Genomic DNA, 19128 nt, shown 5'->3' with positions numbered 1-19128 from the left:
TACCATTAAAAAAACATACAGGTTTGTAAGTCTTAAAGCAGTGTAATAAAAACGAAGAACAGAGATCAGATCACAGGCTCTTCACCAATGCACAGTTCTGCAATAACTTTGTGCTTTACCAGAACTAATTTCTATTAATATATAAGCTCTAGACATAAAGATGCTATTTAATTTGCATATGTAATTAAGATTTATTGCTCATTTGCTTTTTTTTGTTTAGACAAATAAATGACAATGTTAGAAAGAAAAATGACTAAAACGGCTCTCCATACACACAAGAAAATTGCAACACCTCGTAGCATGCAAGTTGGCTGTAATTGCACTCGCACTACGTACATGGAACCAAATACGGATATTCACCCAAATGCCATGCTGTGTCTGTGCACTTGTTCTACTAGCCCTCTTCACTATCAGTAACACTGGTGCAAAAGAAATGTCAGACACCAGATGGATCTCTGGGTACGCAGAGCTTAGCATAGCCGAAACGCCCTCACCAAACGTGGTCTATGTGCAAACACCCCCTTACCACCTAGTTACACCCATCCAGCTGCAAGTGGAGATGTATACGAATCACCTGTAGATGATAGCTGTGGGTACCCTATGGTGGGAGGCAGCGTGGGGTCTGATGAGAGGTCCACTAGCTGCGTCATAACCTGGGATAAGGAGGACACCCAAGGTGGCTCCTGGACAGGGGTTGGTATGGTGGACTGGAGAGATGGTACATAACAAATAGCACACAGACCATCCTGCACGAAAACCTGTGGGGACAAGCCAGCTGACCAGGTTCTGCAAGTAACCAGCACAGGGGCCTCTGTCTCCCGTTTACCCTTAGAAGACATAGTACTAATAACCAGCCAGCAGCACACAATCAGTGTATGGCTAGTAATGCAGAGTGATACCCTTCACAAATACAAGGAAATGTAAAGTAATAATTAACCTCTACACACCTGGTAGTTGAGGGTTTAGAAAAAGCAGCAGGGATAGATATAACTGACAGTCAGAAAGTTTAAGATAGGATATCACAACAGCAGAGCTAGCACAAGTCACATACAATGCATATAAATATACTTATAATGGGCACTGAATCAACTACTCAAGTCTCAAAGGGCTGATAGGATTTGTGCACTGTATAACCTGGCCCCAGGGAGAGGTATTGAATCTTCTGAGACCTGTAGTTTCAGAAAAGCCCTGATTAATGGCTGCTGAGTGTCTCATATAGGGAGAATGGTGAGGAGGAGGAGCAGCTCAGAGACGGGGAACCTCTTGTGAGGGATAGCGCTCTGGGCTGGGGGAGGGGCGGCTGGGGAAGAGCCTACCTCCCTGCTGCTACATCAACCGCCGGGTGCCACTGGCCTCTACACGGTCCCCGATGCCGGCTTTTAACTGTCCCGGTGGTCGAGTGGAGGAGCGGACGAGCCAGTCGCCCCACTGCAGCAGGGAATCGCCTTACCTGCTCGTCTCCATTTGTCCAGCAGCAGCCCTGGGTCCCCAGTGGAGCGACTAGCAGAGCCCCGCTGGTGCCTGCTGTAATCACCGGACCACTCACCAGTGTTACGGCGCCAGCGGTGGTAGTTGGAGCAGCATCATAGGCGCCTATTAGGACGCCTCGCTGCTTGCTCAGATAAACAATAAAATAAAACAACTAATAAAATTAAAGCTTGGGGCTGCTAAAACAGTCCTCCTGTCAATAAAGGTGCGACCGGTCCTGCCGTCACCAAACGCAAAAACTGTCTGCCTGTGGGTGAGATATATGTGGATGAGGACCGGTGCATCCTGGGAGATAAAGCTTTGACTGTTTGGTGCCTGGATCTCTCCAACCACACACCCCCAATGGTAGCCCTGTGGATCCCCTATGTACTCTGAAGAATAAACTGCGTTTACAAATTGTAAATCATCAATTCTCATTCTCAATCAATTAGAGAATGAGGTTATTGGTCTGATGGTGGGATTCTAGGGGCTGCGCTGTTACCGCATGCATCAAGCTCTGAAAAGCGTTGTTTTTCTGCTTGTTAACGCCATCAATAAAGGCGTTGCTAATAGAAGCTTATGTGCTACTTTTGACGAAAATTACCAGAGGGATGCAGATGTGCATTTGAACCCTCGGGTCATACACTCAAAAGTCTATACATTGCCGAGACAGCTCTATATCGGAAGAGTAAGTAACCTGTATACCTGCAATCAAAAATGCTGTTATACAGACGATCAAAGGGGGAGATGATAGCAATTTATTTGTGATATCTGATATATCTCCCACCAATGTGACTAAAGTCAAAGAGCGAAGGCAGAAAAAGAAAGATCCAAGGTAGAACCTATGTCATCCAGTAACAATGGGGATGTGGGGAGGGGGTGGGGGACTACAATTTTATTCCTTCAAAATAAATGTGTAAAACAGTTTCATACTGGGAAACAACTGGGTCACTGTTGCTAATTGCTAATAAGAAGGGTAATGGTGCATACACACGGTCACATTTCTCACATTTTTCAGATCTGTCAGATGAACAATTTGAACGATTTTAACAAAGATTTGAACGATTTTTGACTGCATTAAAATGAATGGAATCGTCCAGGTCTGACTGTAAACACATCAGATGTCAGATATCGTTATCGTTCAGATCTGAAGAAAAATCTGACCGTGTGTATGCACCATAAGCAGTACAGCCATGGCTTTCTAAAACGGTTTAGTAATCACTGTTCTTACAAAAAAAAAGTGTCAAGGACTATAATGTTTGTGGCTACTTCACTGAATCCAAAACATGATAAAACAGCAACATTCTACATCAAAATGTCTCATTAACTATAAAGGGCTACTCCTCCTAAAATAAACATTGCCTTATGTAGGAGAGCTATTAAATCATTCTCAAATATTTACATAATAGTCCCCATACTTTACCTTCAGAAATTAGATGCATAGGAAAAGTTGTATTTACATTTTCTGTGCTGCTAGATGCAATTTTTAGCTATCTAAAAGGCTAATTGTCTACCTATAGGATTTGTAGCAGGAAGACCGCCATGTATTGGAAAATATCTAGCCCCCATAATTACGCCTGTATCTCAAATATGCTGAGCTGTGGTAAACTCCTAACACTTCTTTATATATGTTAAACACCATTAAAAGTGCGCTTGTATTAGCCAACTTGCAGTTTAGATTTATTGACAAAACCTGCACATTTAGCGTTATGTAACCAGAGCACTTAAAGTTGATATCCGCCTGTTAAATGCGTTTTGTAGAAAGCATTCCTTCATTCCCAGCACTGGTGCTCCCTCTGGTGGCCAATGCCAAAACTACAGTAAATTAGGATTACAAACACAAATTTTACACTTTGTAAAGTTTCTCTTTATTTCAAACACCCAGCCACCATTCATGCGCCCTTAAAAAAAAATAAAAAAATAAAAGGTAAACTATACATTAATATACTTAGGGCCCCCACAGTTATTTAAGAAAATGGGCCTCGTCTCTGTGCAGTCACTGACAGCCATCACATTTGGTTTGTTTGTTTTTTTCTTTGTGAAAATGCATTAAATAGCCATAGGAATCCATCCCAGATAACTCACTTCATGCAGCTCCATCAAGCATACGATTACTAATGTAATGTTATAGCCCACCATTGTCCAATTTACAAATAGTTCTGAGAAATCGGAGTTTAATGAGAACCATACGCATTATGTTGTCTTTAACAGAACATTAATATTTATCTGTATACAATTATTTTAAGTATAAGAAATAATAAGTGATGTTAAACATATGGAATGCCTTTATACATTTGCCACATAAAGAAATGTACACGATTTACAGTACAGCAATGAGATTATTTTTAAGATAAGCAAATAAAGTTCTACTATTTACAATGTGAAAGCAGATCATTCAGGCGCTATGCATGTTCTCATGCTCCATGAAAGGGGCCACTGTGGTTTATGGTTAAACTCACATTACAGTTTTAGGTGCAATGAGGTACCACATCCTTTTCTGTGTGAAGAGATGTCATTTACAGAACCAGTGCGGCTCACCACATTATATCTAGAGAACAGGATTTACCTTCTACTATGGCAAATCTGATGGCGACATATGTAACAGTATCAAAATACTATGATAACTTATGGCACAGAGTGACATGTGGAAGAGGGAAAGTGTCCATTTGTGATCATGTTAACAAGAGGTCCTGCCGATCACACAGCTCATTTACTACAGACTACATTTCCAGAAAGACCTAAAAGGAATTTCAGTTAAGTTTTTAGAGAAATCATTAACTTTATCAAATTAGTACAGAAAATGAAGATATGAACTGATTTTAATATTAAAGTAAGATTGTTGTATTAAGACGATTTGTCTTTCTAAATTCTCCGGTAATACCTACAGCTATGCTTGGTAAGCTTGTTTCTAACTGGGCAACACAGTACATATACTTCTGCCTGCATAAGTGGGTATACACAAATCATTGCATTCTGTCTGTTCCCATGCACGAAGCAATTTGGGCCGCACAGTGGTTAGCATTGGTGCCTCACAGTGCTGGGGCTGTGGGCATACAGGGAAAGATCTGTATGAAGTATATAGGTTTCTCCCTGTGCTCACATAGGTTCTCTCACAGTACAGAAATAGAAGGGTAGATTAAATAGCTTGATGTGTGTCAGAATGTAAGCTGTAAACCTCATCTAGGCCAGGAACTGCTGTGAAAGAAGAAACATTCTCTGTTACAGGCTGAGCAATAGTTATCAAGGACAAAAGCAAGCTACCATTAATATCTGAAAATGTGAACAGATACATTTACATAGGGTTCTAAATGTTTCCAGCTGTTATGGCATACATCATTCCTTAACTTATCCATTTATAATAATCAGACTAGTTATTTTGCAGAGTCTGGCAACACCTATATGACTTGGATTCGCTGAATGCATTTTTTTTTAAAATAATAGAAGAGCAGTACTTCAGGAAAGATAGACATTTTTTCTTTTAATCATGAACAGTAAGTAACACACAATAATCAGAAATATCATCGAATCAGTGCCCTAGATAGACTCTAGGGGGTAAATTTACTAAAGTGAGAGTTTTTAGAAGTGAGTTTTAAAAGTGATGTTGCCCATAGCAACCAATCAGATTCTACTTAACATTTAACTAGCACCTTCTAGAAGATAATAGCTAGAATATGATTGGTTGCTATGGGCAACATCACTTTTAAAACTCACTTCAGTAGATTTACCCCTAGAACTAAACCCTGAACAGATGCTTGTAATCACAATTCTCTACACTAACTGGAGAATCATCTGTTGCAGGTGCTGGCAGGGGTGGGAATCTGACAAACCGCTGGGGTACCAGCTATGCAGCTCCGCTGTTCAGTAATAGAGTACATCTGAAGCGTGACATTGTCCAGTTTAATAAATAAATAAATGACAGAGCGGAGTGAGATAAAACACACCTCGTTATGTGGGTCACAGCAATAAACAACTTGCAGTTATCCTGCTGTGTCATACTGTAGTCTCCACAACACTGGGCTGAGATCTTTTACAGAGTGTGGCTTGGCTCTAAAATCGCCTTCTATTTGTTTCATACACATTTTGGCGAAAAAGAAACATTTTTCTCTTGCCTTTTCTGGGAATTACAGAACTTGTTGGCAATCTGTTGATCGGGTCATGGTGATCTGAGGTATCTTTGCCAGCTGTAAATTCTAAACTTTAACAAGAAAGGCCGATCATGCAGTGTAGAAATGTGCAAAGTTCCTGGGTACTTATACAATTACATGTCACATTAGTGTAACAATAGACCTTCTTTCATTCTCCTACACTAGTATTTTACCGGCTGGCAGACAAGCATGGAAAAGATAGTACAGATAAGTGGAGGTTTATACACAATCACACAAATATTTGAAAACAAAGACAACAAAATAAAATGTGTATATTAATAAAAAGGTTTAAAATTCTCCCACACTTCATGTCATTTTGATATACTGTTTTTTTGTATAAACCAATTAAAAATGACGTGATGATTGCATTGGTCAGTTATGCTGTGTCTTTAGGAAGGGTTACGTACCTTATAGCAGTGTTCTATGAGAAGTTCCACCACAATATTTTGGAATTTGATGTTCATCATGGCGGCCACTGTATCCTCCTGGGCCCTCATCAACGTTGGGCCAAAAATCACCCCCATATTAGAGGGCGACATGAGGTTCTCTTTGCTGTATTCGCACACCCTGAAATATAAGAAAACAGGCTATCACAGAAGAATAATCACACAGAAGACTATAGATTATGGGCCTGATTCACAGGTCCATACAAATGCAGCCAAGACCGCGTCATTGTTTGCAGAGCGACTATATCTTTATGCTAATGCTGCAGCCAATGGGATTCGTACAGATAAGCCCACCAGCTGCAGTACTAGTCCGAGGCTTTGTGTATTAAGACGTACCATAGGCCACACATCGGTCACACCATTGAACACTGCATCAGCCCTATGGCGATGCAGAATATCCATCTAGTCATGGACACTAAAATCAGTGCAACTGCGGCAAAAAACGCAGTCGCTGACCGCAACACGACCGTGTCTGGCTATACATCTCCCTGTTACCACCCAGTAACGTCCACGGAAATTCCCTCTCTCTTGGTCCAAATTTGAAGCTTTAGCAGCTTTTGGTGGTAACAGTCGGGACGCATGCGCAGTGCGACTCGAGCTCATGCACAGACTGCAAACATTGGCCACTTGCGTACGGCATCGATACAGCGTGCACCTCTGAATCAGGCCCTGAGTGTATAGACTGGGCAAGTAATATGTTAATTAAGGCTTCATGGGAACCAACAGTGTTATAAAAAAAAGCAGTACAGACATGAATACAAGCACATTACTAGTGGTGTATAATGTTTTACAGGTTTTCAAGGTCATTGGAGGTTACACAGGCTTCTCCAATACATTGAGCTGATAATAAAGAAAGGACCCAAACTCTAGTAAAAAATAGCATTTGGCATGAGGCTGTTGGAAATAATGAGTTTCCATGTCAGACCAGTTTATATGCGTTAAACTAGCATTAAAAACACCTGAGCAGTGCCCCTTATACAAGTGTCAAATATCAAATTAATCAGCAGAGTCTGCTGGTGCGTCCTAATCGTATCGCATTGCGACTTAGATGCATTTTCCTCAAAAAAGACACACGGCGCTAGCAGAGTCTCACTGGACCTGGCGCTTTATAGCGTGACTGCAGCAAAGATGTATAAGGACACATCTGTAGTGCTTCCCGAGGGAAGTCACTGCCAGTGCACAGACTGCAACTGCTCACTGAAGGTGGCGGACTATATAAGGGAGGGGGGGGCTACAGCCCCTAGGTAAAACCCGCCACTGTTTGACAGGTAGTCAGCATTTGAGGGAGGTAATGGGGGGTGGCTTGGCAAACGCAGGCGTGTTTGACTGTTTAAACGCCGTTTCAGGAGCATGCATTTAGATTATATCTGGGATCATTGCCTTCCATTAAGTATAACAAAACACAAGAATGGTATCCTGCACAAGAAAATATATCCCATCTATATTATACAACCAGCAATTAATACTACATAATGGTTAATTACCAAAATATAAGTATCTGGAGGTGCTCCCTGGAATCGAAGTACTAAGTACTCAGAACCAAAACCCTCCATCGGCCTCGGCCAATGTACAGCAAGTCATTGCTTTGTGGGGCCTCTTTTATGATTGATTCATTGATACAATTGGCTGTTAGAAAATGAACATAATTAAAACATAACTTTTAATCTATTCCCTCCTTAAGAAAAAATTGGGAGTTTGACTTTGATTACAAAAATCTGATAGAATCACCCACCAGCAAACACATTAAAATCATAAGCAACAAATCAGACATTCTTAACATTGTGTAACTGGGTATGTAACATTGGGGTGACAATACTTTATCATTAATGACGTATCTCCTAATGGATAAATAGGCAGGTTTGGCAGGTAGCGAAATTCACCCCCTTTCTTAAATGATCCCTTTATACAGTAGTACTGCAGAATTATGTGGTTTGAATAAAGAATAGTGATTAATGACAAAATAAGCTTTAGCTGGGTACCACAGCACATGCTACCAGGACCACCAAGTGGGCATGATGCAGGGGGGACGTCGGACTCTCAATGGAAATCATATGCCTCATGCTGAGGGGGCATGGCTGCACCATCACAGGGACCTGGTTAGGTCTCCTGGCAATCACTGGCCCACAGAGAGGTCTGGTTATTCTGTGCCTGCCCCATTTGATACCCTGCACGCTACATATGGAGTAGAAACAGACCTTAGCACGTTTACTGAAATGTTCTCTACTTACCTGTAAAGGTGATTTATAATGAGCTCCAGCATTTCCCGGTGATTATCCGGCAGTTTGTACACCAGGCAATGAATGGCTCCCAAGCGGTAATCCAGATTCTCTGACTCTGCGAGGACACATCACATTTTCAGTACAAGCACAATGTATTGCAGGGTTATATCACATATAGGAAACTAAGAAATAGTGAATGCCAAACATACATATACACACACATATATATATTTATTATTTCCACTTACACACAGTAATGATGATGATAATTAGAGTTCATAATGCTGGTCAAGAGTAGCAAAAAGTAACAATTCGAAAACACTTAGAAGCCATCCCTGCTTGCATATAGCTGAGGAAGGGATTTCATGGACTGAACAAAATGCTGCCTGTCCATTAGTAATGAGTGAAGTCATGTGGTATCAGTATCTCCAAGTTACTTGCTACCTGTGACTGTATAGGCTGCATTTTCCACTAAGGCTGCCCACAAACATGTCCGTCTCCACTGTGTGTGGGCACTGGCGGTTATAAAGATGTCACAGGGATTTGTGTAAGAACAAGTAATTGAAACCTTCAAGGAATTGCTGCATTAAATTAGCTACTGGGAGATGAGAACTTGGGGGCTGTCAAGATGCTCCCCAATAGATTACTAAGTATATAGAAATGATGACAACAAATCACTAAAATAACATGCAAAATTATGTGCTAAAGCAAAAGAGCATCAACGATAAAACTAATGCATATATTATTTTGCAGGTTATACACTGTAACTAGTAAACAATTTGAAAAGTTATTAATCATAACTACAGAATTACTGTAATTTGTGCTTCCTATTCCAAAGCAATGATTACAAAGGGAGCACTTACTTGCAGCAGCGACCAGTTCACGATGCAGATTATAGGTCATCACAGGCTCAGAAAGATTCCTGAAATAGAATGAACATCTTACACTTAGCACAAATTCAAATGGTAAACGTGTATAATCATAAAACAGCACAAGCTTTGGACTATTCCACAGAGGTGTCCCATGAAAGTCACCACAATATTGCAGAACCTTGTATGTGTGATCAGACTGGCCATAGTATAGTAAGTCATGGACACATAAAGGAGGATACAATCATGTCATCTGCAAACAGCTCATGTCTATAACCAGTCTGTGTCACATATCTAGCCAGACACGAATCAAAGATTTCTAGCCAAGATACCTGAGGTAGAACTTTAATGCGCTGGTAATGGTTTTGATGTCACAGTCACTGCTCTGTAAATCAACATTTCCAGGACATTTGGGATCTGCAAAGGAACACATCAGATTTATGAACTTATTTCATGTAATAGTATGTTCCACTCATATGTTCTTTATTACATATTGCATGATCATATACACAGTCATTTCAGTGGGGCAGATCACATCACCTTGCTGTCAGAACGTCACGCTTGGATCTCCCGGAGAGAAGGCATACAATACCGGCAAGTACATGTAATGACCAAACATCACGGTACAACCTCTGTACTGTGTGCTACTTATTATCTAGCCATGTTTCAAGTCTAATAAGGGGAACTATTTATGTGAAATAAATGTCCTATTTTCTCTAATGATGGACAATATGGGTCAGGGTTTAACAACATTCTTACCAAAGAAAGCATTGAGCAGTTTCTGCACCTGGATGTTACTTCCCACGGTTCTGTACACTCCTTCTGAGGTGATTCCTGACAGAAAAAAGTGCCATGGTTGGGATGGTAAGGATTGAGAAAATTATTTTTATTAGCATTTATATATAAAGGTGCCAGAATATTCTGCAACGCTGTACAGAGCAAAGTGCTTATATACAGGTTGAACAGCTTTAAATGCTTTACTTAAAACTTATTATAGCAGGAATTGCAGGTTCACATGGAAAAAAACTAGTAGATTTTTTTTAAATTCACTTTTGTCTTGTCTTCTATATAAGCAGAACATGAATAAAGACAGGTAGCAGTAAAAGGATTTCCGACTCTTCGTACCTGTGGCCTCCACAGCATTAATACACTTCCGAACAAACCGGAATCCAACTTCATTTAGTTCCACTAGAAGGAAAGTACAGTTGGTCAGATGTTAAACACATCATTAATGTACCGGGTGTGCTGATAAGGTGCAGTGCGAAGTTACCACATTACAGGATGGGAGCTTATACTTAAACCACCACTAAGTTCAGAGATGTACTAAAGGCACAGCTGCTAGCCTTTGTACGCAGAGGTTGTACACAATTATGCGAAAGCCGCAGGAGGGGGCAGCACAGACGGTGTAATGGTTAGTGTTACTGCCTCACAGCACTGAGGTTATGGATTCAATTCCCACCACGGCCCTACCTGTGCGGAGTTTGTATATTCTCCCTGTGCTTGCGTGGGTTTCCTCCGGGTACTCCGGTTTCCTCCCACACTCCAAAAATATACTGGTAGGTTAATTGGCTCCCAACACAAATTAGCCCTAGTGTGTATGTGTGTGCGCTTGTGATAGGGAATAAAGATTGTAAGCTCCACTGGGGCAGGGACTGATGTGAATGGACAAATAGTCTCTGTATTCGCTGCGGAATATGTGTGCGCTATATAAATAACTGGTAATAATAAAAGATGCCCATTGCAGGCTTCTGTGATCTGCTGCTACGTCTGAAGATGCAGCATTCCATCAACTGTGTGAACATTGGACATTTGACTAACCCTCACGTTGCCAGGGCCAGTCATGCCTCCAAGGATGTAGCCACAGTATTCGGCACACCCTGAAACTAGTCCATTACGCGCCTGTTTTCTGGAATGCTGCCAGTTACCGCTCCCATACACCAGCAGCATGTCAATCATATTGCGGCATTTGGAGGAATGAGAGTCACTGTAGAAACAGATCTGCACATAATGTACACAGTGCGACTCTGGTGCACGTGCAGATCCGCAAATATTGAAGATGTATGTAAATATAGAATTTAGGTACATCTCTGTCAACAGAACAAAGTAATAGTTTCTATTTTTTATAAAAGGAGGGTTGTACATTATTTATGTAAAAGAAGTCCGAGCACAGGAGTCACAGGAGGCCTCTCTGGATCAGCAGATGATGGGGGAGCATGTGATAAGGCGAATTAGAGTTCCATAGGAAATTTGTAACTCAGGAGAAAATGGATGTGTGATAAAGCATGAAACACACCACCCACATATGGGAACAATCTAGAAGGGAGGCTCTATAGTTTTGGGAAATTAGCAGTTGTTAAGTAGTTTAAAAACATTTGGGTCTATGTACTAAGCCTTGGAGAGAGATGAAGTGGATAGGTAAAGTACCAACCAATCAGCTCCTGTCATTTTTCAAACACAGCCTGTAAAGTGACAGGAGCCGATGGGTTGGTACTTTATCTCCGTCCTCTTTATCTCTCTCCAAGGCTTAGTACATAAACTCCTTTGACTGTAAAAGAAGTGGCATTATAAGAGACCATACTTGCATACTTTTAAAAAAGAATTTCAGAGAGATTGTGAAAGCAACAGCTATAAGTGCGGTGGTAAAGTGGGCGTGTACTGCTACATAGGAGAGGTGGGTCATAAAATTGATTGACATCCTAATGTAAATGAGCCCGAAAGCAGTCAGTAAGGTCTAGTTGTTGATGAAAACACACTGATACTTGGCAGAAAATACATGTAGCCATAAGGATCACTGTACCTTATAATCAATGCAGGGAAATGATACTAATGATCCCATGTGAATATATCTCTGGGTTTTTTTTTTATATATATAACAGCTACATAATGGGGGTAAGGTACAATCAGGGAGATTGCTGGACTCTTTAGGGAGACAGGGAGATTGCTGCTATTTCAGGGAGTTTCCCTGTTGGCAAGTATGTAAGAGATACAGCACTTTGTATTTTAGCGTATGCCCCAAAATCAGCCCGTTCTCCTCATAGGGTTACACTGCACCAAGGGAGCTTGAACTGGCAAATAGTACTTTACTTTAAAAGCTTTGGTTAACCTTTAATATAACATTCATAGTTCACCATGAACACCAAATGGAGCATTCAGTTGCTATTTTAGAGATTAGGAAAAATGAAGAAAGAATATAACATGAATTCATTTCATTGTTTTTTTCATTAAGGATAATAATTCTCTGTTTTCAGAGTTGGCAAAAAAAAACACATTTAACAGTTTCCTTTTGAAGTAATTATTTCAAGGGAATATTCCAAAATAGACTAATTCTAGCTCACTGTATCGACGTACAGTAAGAAAGCAACAAACTTGACCCTGCAGAGTAAAGCGTATCTGCAGCACATGACTTAGTGTGGCATAAAAAATTGACACTCCGAATGTCAACATGGAAGGGGTGTCAACATGTCAAATTATGGCATTCACAGTGTCGACACGGTCGACCATGCAGCTTTCCATATACATGTTGTTAACTAACCCTAACCTTAAAGTCAGAAAAATTAGTGGTCGACATTCACAATGTGGATATTATGTCATGTTGTGAATGTTAAAATGTTGAATGTCAACATTCTGTCCTTGTTGATGTGTTAACATTCTGAACGTAAACCACATGATTTACTTGTCATAGACAGGTGTCCAATATTCAATATATTTTTATGTGCAATATCCATATTGGAGTTTGTATGTTATCCATCTGAGACCAGGTAATATCGACTAAATCACTGTCATTGTTTTATGTAATGTGGTTAGGACTAAAGGCGGGTACACACGGTATGATTACAATGGACGATATGAACGATATCAATCATATCGTTATCGTTCATATCGTGCATTTTTCGGCCACCAACTACCTGCGATGCACGTGCACGTATGGTCGATATCGGTATCGACCATCGCCCGTGCATGCAGGCCAACCTGGTCGATATCGACCAGGTTACTATAGGGACCTGTTGATCGCGGGTCGTTATAGTTGTTGGTGTATTGGTGGGGTGCTGGATAACAACGATATCGTTATCGTTGTCGATCGTCCAGTCTGTATGCACCATTAGAGCTACACTAAGAAAACTCAGAGTTATGTGTGCAAATGCCAGAGCTAAATGCAATAGTGACAAGGGATGATCTGGAGATTGCAGCTATTACCAGCTGGACCTCAGTGACCTGGCCGTGGGTATCTGCTCTCGTATTTTTACCCCCACCCTAATACCCTAACAGTAATAGCGAACCCCCGACTAACAAACCCATAATATCCTAACTCCCTAACACTAACCCCTAACTCTAATACCCTAATACACTCTAATACCCAAACAACCCTAACCCCCTAACAATTTACCCTAATCCCCGACCCTAACCAAACCCATAACCCATCCCCAGGGCCAGATTAACAATGGGGTGGATGGAGCTACAGCTCCAGGCCTCCACATCATAAGTATTAAAATAGAATTTCTAGTTTCTCACAAAATTATAAAATGTTTCTATTTTTATGTATTGAGAGACATTGAGGCAGAGAGTGTAGGAGTGTACATGCCCACGTGGCTCTGGCCAAATCCACACAGCACTGGTCAGGCGAACACAGGCGTGCCAGTGCCACTGGTCACAGTGCCTCTTCTTCCCCTCCAGCCCTGCCCATCCCTAACCCCTAACCCTAATAAGCTAACCCCTAACTGGGCAGACTAGATGGGTCATATTGTTGTTATCTGCCGTCAAAATCTATGTTTCTAAGCATTTGCATGGGTTTCCTTACATTGTGCTGGTTTCCTCAAAACACATCAAAGACTTACTGGTAGGGTCATGTAATTTTCCCAAAATGAACCTTCGTGTATGTGTCAGTGTAGTAGGGAAAATATTGTAAGCTCCACTGGAGCAGGGCCTGATGTGAAGAATTACATACTCTCTAAAGCACAGCATAATATTTTACCACTTTGTAACTTAATACATACATATATTCAGCATTATAATGAGCTATATAACACTGTGTAGCAAACGACAATGAATGTACTTCATACTTACTTTCATCACGCTTAGTTATAGGACTGTGGTATATCTGTTGAGACAGGCAGACAGACATAAGAAATGCAGTGAAATTCACATTCCAACCGTTACAAAACAAAAAATCTCTATACACATTTTATAAATAAATAAGAGAATGTGTGTTATTATTGCTGAATATATGTATATGATATTTAGGATGGTGGATTGGTAAGTGTAAACATTAGTTGTCCAGAAATAATGACTTCTGCAATTTGCTCAGTGAACAAAAGTGAATTTCAACATGGTGAACTTTGGTCTTGGAATTGTACTTCGTGTCAATAGTCCATTAGCAGAGGTATGTACAAACAAGAAGCAGCATTTCAGGTTTGAGCAGGTAGAATGAGGCAAATAAACATTGTACAAATGTTTGTTTTTCAATTTTATATTAGTATTAAAGCACATTAAACATATTTATAGAAAAAAAAAGCTGGGCAGTAATACAAAAATCTAGAGTTGTAGTATTCAGACCAATAAATAGGCCCAGGACAGGTGTTATGTACATTATTTCACCTGATCATGAAAGTGCTCTACTTATATTTAGAAATGCCGATATATAAAATAAGTCAAATTTACAGGAACCATTTTATGCTTTACACATATAACTAACCATAGAATATGTTAAGTTTGAATGATTAAATTTGTAGTTTTCATTTGAACTACAGTATAGTCTTTCCCTATACAGAATATACAATTATCTTTGCACCTATTCTAATACAAAAATAGCAGTTTAACATCAGTATTCTTCTGATCAACATTTGTATTACTGAGACTATTCATTCTGTACATTTTCTGTCCACAGAGATTTCCAAATATATATATATATATATATATAAATTATATACATATACATACACACACAGTCAGAATCCCGACCCAATTAGTCCTAACTGCAATCCCTAACCCTCCCCCTAAACCACCTCTCCTGCAGCCTAACCCTAACCCTCCCCCCCGCCAGCCTAATTCCCCCCACGCACTATCCCTAATCCCCCCCCGCAACCTAACCCACCACCCCGCAGCCTAACCCCAACCTTCCCTCCCCCCCGAAGCCTAACCCTAAACCCTCCCCCTAATTTTTACCGTCAGGAAGCCAGCGGTCGGGATTCAGACACCGGTATTCAGTCGCCAGTATTCTGAGCGCCAGCATCCGAACAGCTGGGATGGTAACTACATCCCTTTTTGATGATGTGTGCTTTGTGACATGACACAATATCTTGGATTAGGTGAAATCCGCGGTGGGTCCCATTGATTTGTAGCCACGCCCTATCACCGAAGGGCGTGGCCTACAGCGCCGGTTGTAATTGTATGGCAGGCTGCAGTGCAGGTGCTTGCTGACAGTCGTCAAGGCTGTGACTGAGCTGGCCGGCAGCTACACGCAGGGGACTGGAGCACAGTACAGTCAGGCTCAGCACTGCAGTGCACTACTGGGTAATAAATCCCAGTAGTCTCTGCAATGGGGTCAGAGGAGCATGTGCTGAGCTCTGATTGGAGGAGCCCATCACATGCTCCTCTAACCTGGAGTTTAGCGACAGCCTCTGGGGTGTGAATCATTGTGAGGCTGTGACTACTGCTCTGCTGGCTGCCTGAGGATGCTGCTGGTGAGTACATTGTGTGGGCACTATAGGTGGCATAATGTGTGGGAACTACAGTGTAGCATAATGTGTGGGACTAGCGTTGACAATGTGTGAGCACTACAGTGTAGCATAATGTGTGGGCACTACCATGTGTAATAATATGGGGGTCACTATAGTGTGGCATAATGTGTGAGCACTACAGGTGGCATAATGTGTGGGAACTACAGTGGTATAATGTGTGGGCACTACAGTGTGGCATAATGTGTGATCACTACAGTTGAACATAAAGTGTGGGCACTACTGGTTACAATCTGTGGGTACTGCAAGTGGCATAATCTGTTGATACTACAGTGTGGCATAATCTAGGGGGCACTACAGTGTGGCATAATGTGTGGGCACTACAGTCTGGTATACTGTGTGGGTACTATAATGGTGTAATGTGTGGGCACTACAATGGTGTAATGTGTGGGCACTACAGTGTGGTATGTGTAGGCACTACAGGTGGCATAATGTGTGGCACTACACTGTGGCATAATGCTTGTACATGTGCAGAGGTCTCATTTACCCACAACTGATCAGCATTGCAAGGGTTACTGGGTGGCTTATCACTACCTATCTGCACTACCCTCATACTCCTCCTTACCAAAATCTCTCTGCACTACCTCCCTGACTCCTCCATACTCACCACCACCTATCTGCACTACCTCCCTGACCCCTCCATACTGACCACTACCTATCTGCACAAGCCTATCTCTGAGTTTTCATTCAAAGATGCCATGCGTGCCGCTACGTTGCACTGTACATTCTTTTTGTTAGGACATCGCCTGCAGTTAAACATTGTAATTGGGAGTTCCAGACCAAGGACAGATTTATATATTTAAATAGATACCATGGCCCTCCAGTGACTGGCCAATGCCCTTTGTGTGCCTCTATTATTGCGTACCCCTGTGGGCCCTTCATGCTCCAGTCCGCCACTGTAGGCAGAAAGTACCCATAAAGGGATGCCCATGATCAGTAATAATACTCTGGTACTAATGTGTCCTCATACACTATTGCTGCAGTTGCGACAAACAGCATTCTCAGCGTGGCAGGTCCCATCTGACTTGGCTTGAGCTGAGCGTCATTTTCGTCCGCAAAGTCGTCTTACTCGCAAACGGGACTTGGCTCACTCATGCCAGGCGTTTTGCGCCGCATGGCATACAGAGGCTAAGAGGGGTATTCAATATGAAAGGTTAGCTTCCCTGGCGAAGTTAACGTTTCATATCGGAGTTTTTTTCTGCGTAAAGCTATGGTGCGCGCTCCCGCTTATCCCCGTATTCAAATTAAAATGAAAGAAAACGGGAAACTCCGAAGCTGGATTTGCGTAAAGTTACGAATTTTTCCTTAAAATAATTGTAAGACCCCCCTAAAGTTGTAAAAACATGGGGGAACACTATGGGTACCCCCGTTTTAGCCTTTAATTGAAAGTCGGGGATATAAATAGCCGCAGCAGGTGTTTTTTTTCCGACATTGAAGAAGTGATGCAGAAGAGTACTTAGGCTATTTTTTTCGTTTTTTTAAGTGGTCCCATCAAATTTGGGGTACATGAAAATGGGTACTTGCATATTTTGGTGTCCCTAAAGTAATTTTTTTAAAATTCTGCATTTTTGCACCTGCCACTATAATTCTATTCTAGAAAACACCTGCCGCATACTTGCAGAATAGCCCTGAACCTATTTCCCTATTGTTTAACAATTTTTTCCCATTTTTTTTTGCACCCCAATTTTTAAATTAATTTTTTAGGGTGTCCCTATTTTTTTTTAAAACTTTTTTTGACACAGTTCTTTTTTTAATGTCAATCTCAGGGGTGCAGGCTATTTTTTTTTTAAGCCTGCACCCCTAAACCCCAATTCTGCACTTTTTTTTCGACACCTATTCAATGGTGAAAAGTTATCACCGTTTTTTATCAAGGACTTTTCAAACCTGCGATAAGTCTTTGAAATTGAATACGGTGTAAAACTAAAACAAGTGATATTAACGCAAAAACGTTAAAAGTGCGATATTAACGCAAAAAACGATGTTATCGTACCCATATTGAATACCCCTATAAGTGTATAAGGACTCATCTGTAGTTTATGCCATTTAACCGATTCTCAATTAGTATTAAGGGGCCTAAATTTTGAAGAGAAAACAGTTCTCACACTATTACCCCACCGCCACAATCCTGAACCATTAATACAAGACGATGGATCCATTGACAAGTGGTTCATGCCAAAATCTGACCCAATTCTATATTCTCATCTAATCGATCTCATTAACAAGGTATTTCACCTACAGCACTGCTGCTAACTGGAGGTTTTTATGTTTCGCGAACCATAATCTGTAAACTGTAGAGACTGTTGTGCGTGAAAATCAGAGTTGATTAGCTGTTTCTGATATACCTAAACTACCGCGTCAGGCACTAACAATTGTACCATGGGAAAAATCACTTAGATGACATTTCTGTCATATTTTGGTCTTTATACTGAACAATAATTAAACCTGTTGACCATGTCTACATGCTTTTATGTATTAATTTGCTGCCACATGATTGGCTGATAAGACGTCTGCACTGACAAGCAGGTGACCAGGTGTAACTAATAAAGTGGCCACTAAGTGTATGTGTTAAGGCACTTAGTGACATAGTTGTCGATATATAAAACAAAAGGATTTTCTTCGTACAGGTGTCTCCTTTGGTAGTTTTAATAAACATAACTTTTTGGGGGAAAAATTCTTTCTAGGACCACTGTTGCTGGAAAGGGGAGGTAAAGTACGGTATGCAGGGTGCAGTTCAGGTGGACCCTGGTACACCATCAAGACATATCCAGAAAATACAACTTTTTAAAATGTTAAAATAACATCAGATTCCAAATTGTCTTTGGAAATTGCATTTTGTTTATCTATTTATTACACCTACACGTTATACTATACATTTAGCCAGTAATAGATAAAAAAGAAAAAAATATATTTCCAGGGACAAGTTGGAAACTATGCTGTACGATATTCTATACATAACTGTCACAGCTAATTAGTTGTGTAGCCTTGCATTCAAAACATTTCTCCAACTCCCTTCCCTAACAACACAGAACGATCTCCTTGCATAAGTACGTCTCGGTATGTTCATTTCCCTTGCCCACCTGTGTAGATGGGAGACATAATGGAAACCTGTAACAGGTTATTTACAATTACTTTGTGTTATGCTTTACTCCTCGTATTTGCAGGATTTGTATGAAACAAGCTCCCTACAACAGCACACAAAGTATGTGCATATAGCAGGACTTGCAGTAAGTATAAACAAAGCACTGTATGGT

At 40.9% G+C, this 19128-nt stretch overlaps 1 protein-coding gene across 3 annotated transcripts in view; it reads right to left on the bottom strand.

Annotated features, from left to right (window-relative positions):
• The window catches only part of OPHN1 (oligophrenin 1), a 180138-nt gene that overhangs the window by 21413 nt on the left and 139597 nt on the right, over positions 1-19128 (bottom strand). For all 3 annotated transcript variants that reach the window (XM_088463135.1, XM_088463133.1, XM_088463134.1), the window contains 7 exons: positions 14208-14241; positions 10272-10334; positions 9906-9980; positions 9479-9563; positions 9141-9199; positions 8287-8392; positions 6020-6179 (listed from right to left, as the gene is read on the bottom strand). In XM_088463135.1, the coding sequence (XP_088319261.1) occupies positions 6020-6179; positions 8287-8392; positions 9141-9199; positions 9479-9563; positions 9906-9980; positions 10272-10334; positions 14208-14241 (582 nt within the window). The remainder of the gene's footprint in view (positions 1-6019; positions 6180-8286; positions 8393-9140; positions 9200-9478; positions 9564-9905; positions 9981-10271; positions 10335-14207; positions 14242-19128) is intronic.

Source organism: Taudactylus pleione, unplaced genomic scaffold (genome assembly GCF_031769625.1).
Source record: "Taudactylus pleione unplaced genomic scaffold, aTauple2 ptg001325l, whole genome shotgun sequence".
NCBI lineage: Eukaryota > Metazoa > Chordata > Amphibia > Anura > Myobatrachidae > Taudactylus > Taudactylus pleione.
This window is presented reverse-complemented; position numbering and strand designations above follow the sequence as displayed.